The following is a 2,548-nucleotide window of genomic DNA, read 5'->3' on the forward strand; positions in this document are numbered from 1 at the left end:
CGCTTGTAGGGGGGGCAAAGGACGAAGGGTCACTCACAGAAAACAAAACACCCCGCCACAAATCCTCAGACGCGCGGGCTCTCACCGCAAGCCGTTGTGGCGCTTAGGAGGCAGGAAGTCCCGCCTCTGCCAGGCGGCCAATCAAGAAGCAAGCAATTCTTCCACTGCAGCCACCGAGAAACCCGAGCGGTGACTGACAACCGGAAGTAACCGGGGGGAGGGGGGGAGGTCTTCATACCGGAAGTGACCATCCCGCCGCTGTTTCTGTTGGCGTCTCAGGTGGGAAAAGAGATGTCTCGTCCTGCGGAGGCTCGGGGACCGAAGTGAGGGTGGGGGCAGGACTGTGATCCCGCAGGCAGACAATGGACTCCAGCAAGCACTGGGGAGAATGGTTCCTGAACCTGAGGGTGCCCCCCTCCGGGGTGTTCGGCGTGGCTTTCCTGGCCCGGGTCGCCCTGGTGTTCTACGGGCTCTTCCAGGACCGGGCCCTGCTGGTGAGGTACACGGACATCGACTACCACGTGTTCACGGACGCCGCGCGGTTCGTCACGGAGGGACGCTCCCCGTACCTGCGGGCCACCTACCGCTACACCCCGCTGCTGAGCTGGCTCCTCACTCCCAACGTCTACCTCAGCGAGCTCTTCGGGAAGTTCCTCTTCATCAGCTGCGACCTCCTCACCGCCTTCCTCCAGTACCGCCTGCTGCTTCTGAAGGGGCTGGGACGTCGCCAGGCCTGCGGCTACTGCGTCTTTTGGCTCCTTAACCCCCTCCCCATGGCGGTGTCCAGCCGAGGCAACGCGGACTCCATTGTCGCTTCGCTGGTGCTTTTGGCCCTGTACCTGATCGAGAAGGGATTCATCGCGTGGGCCGCGCTCTTCTATGGCTTCGCGGTGCACATGAAGATGTATCCCGTGACCTATGTTCTGCCCATCGCTCTCCACCTGCTTCCAGAACGCTACAGTGACCATCGATTCCGCTATTCTTTCCAGGCGCGGCTGTATGAATTCCTGAAGAGGCTGTGTAATCGCGCTTTGCTGATCTTCCTGACGGTTTCTTCCTTCACCTTCTTTGTCCTGACCTTTGGTTTTTACTATAAATATGGCTGGGAGTTTTTGGAGCATACTTACCTTTATCACCTGACCAGGCGGGATATCCGTCATAACTTTTCTCCATACTTCTATATGCTGTATTTGACTGCAGAGAGCAACTGGAGTTTTACTCTGGGAGTCGCTGCCTTCCTGCCCCAGTTCATCTTGCTTTCAGCGGTGTCTTTCGCCTATTACAGAGACCTTGTGTTTTGTTCTTTCCTTCATACATCTATTTTTGTGACTTTCAACAAAGTCTGCACCTCTCAGTACTTCCTTTGGTACCTCAGCCTTCTGCCACTAGTGATGCCACTCGTGAGAATGCCTTGGAAAAGAGCTGTAGTCCTCCTCCTGTTGTGGTTTATAGGACAAGCCCTATGGCTGACCCCTGCATATATTCTTGAGTTTCAAGGACAGAACACCTTTCTGTTTATTTGGTTAGCTGGTTTGTTCTTCCTTCTTATTAACTGTTCCATCCTGATTCAAATAATTGCTCATTATAAGGAGGGACCTCTAATAGAAAGAATCAAATATGATTAATGTCTGTTCTGGATCTTCTGCCACTTCTCTTACATTCTGTAAGAAGAGAAGTGTTCTGTATGGACCACAAAAGAACTTTGGGAATTTTTTTCCTAAACACTAAGCACTCTAGGGAAAGTTCCCTTGTTCCAACAAAATAAAACCAGTGTTTGCCTTATACATAAAGGGGACCCAATAATTTAGGTCCACCTTTTAGAATATCTTAGTAGTCATTTACTTGAAATATGATGGGAGGTAAAGGTTACTTGTTTGAAAATGGAAAGGCTGATGAAACAATCAGATGCTGAAAGACCCTTGTAGAACAGATGAATAAAAGTTAAGAGACACAAGTTCTAAGCCAGTATTTCTTCCAGGTATACTAGGCCAATGTTTTAAGCTATGCCTTCTCTTCAACCCCTCTCCCACCACTTTCTAATGTTTTCTTGGCAACTGTGAAAATTCACAAAGTTTTCCTAAAGTACAACTTTTTAAGACATAAGGTATTGAAGAATACTATCATACTTAGTTGGGAAAATTTTGTATTAAATGCCAAGGCTTAGAAGAGAAATAATCCAAAGAATTTAAGTTGTAATTATGGTTCGTGTATTGTTTTGTACTCTACTTTTTCAGCACTTAGTCACAGTGTTGTTAGACTACCATTTGGTTTTATATTAAAAAGGATTAAATATAAGTTCATCTTTAGATTTGTCATTACACTTTAAAAACATTTTGTTCTTCATGTTTGAGAGTCATAAACTCTTACTACATTCATATCTCTTTAGTTTTAAGTTACCTGATTGTTAGATCACTAGAATATTTTTCTTATACAGTTTGAGTTAATAAAATATTGTCTGCTTTGTAAAAATATTAGAATTCAGCCGGTTGGCAGTGGCTCATGCCTATAATCCTAACTACTCAGGAATCTGAGATCTGAAATCACAGTT

The 2,548-nt window shown here is 46.7% G+C and overlaps 1 protein-coding gene across 1 annotated transcript; it reads left to right on the forward strand.

Moving 5' to 3' along the window:
- The first annotated feature begins 266 nt into the window (after positions 1 to 266).
- Positions 267 to 2,300, forward strand: Pigm (phosphatidylinositol glycan anchor biosynthesis, class M). The gene has a single exon (XM_013030523.1). The coding sequence runs from the start codon at positions 363 to 365 to the stop codon at positions 1,623 to 1,625; it is 1,263 nt and encodes a 420-aa protein (XP_012885977.1). The 5' UTR covers positions 267 to 362; the 3' UTR covers positions 1,626 to 2,300.
- The last annotated feature ends 248 nt before the right edge of the window (positions 2,301 to 2,548 follow it).

The sequence above is a fragment of the Dipodomys ordii genome, unplaced genomic scaffold (assembly GCF_000151885.1).
Source record: "Dipodomys ordii isolate 6190 unplaced genomic scaffold, Dord_2.0 Scaffold131, whole genome shotgun sequence".
In the NCBI taxonomy this organism is placed as follows: Eukaryota; Metazoa; Chordata; class Mammalia; order Rodentia; family Heteromyidae; genus Dipodomys; species Dipodomys ordii.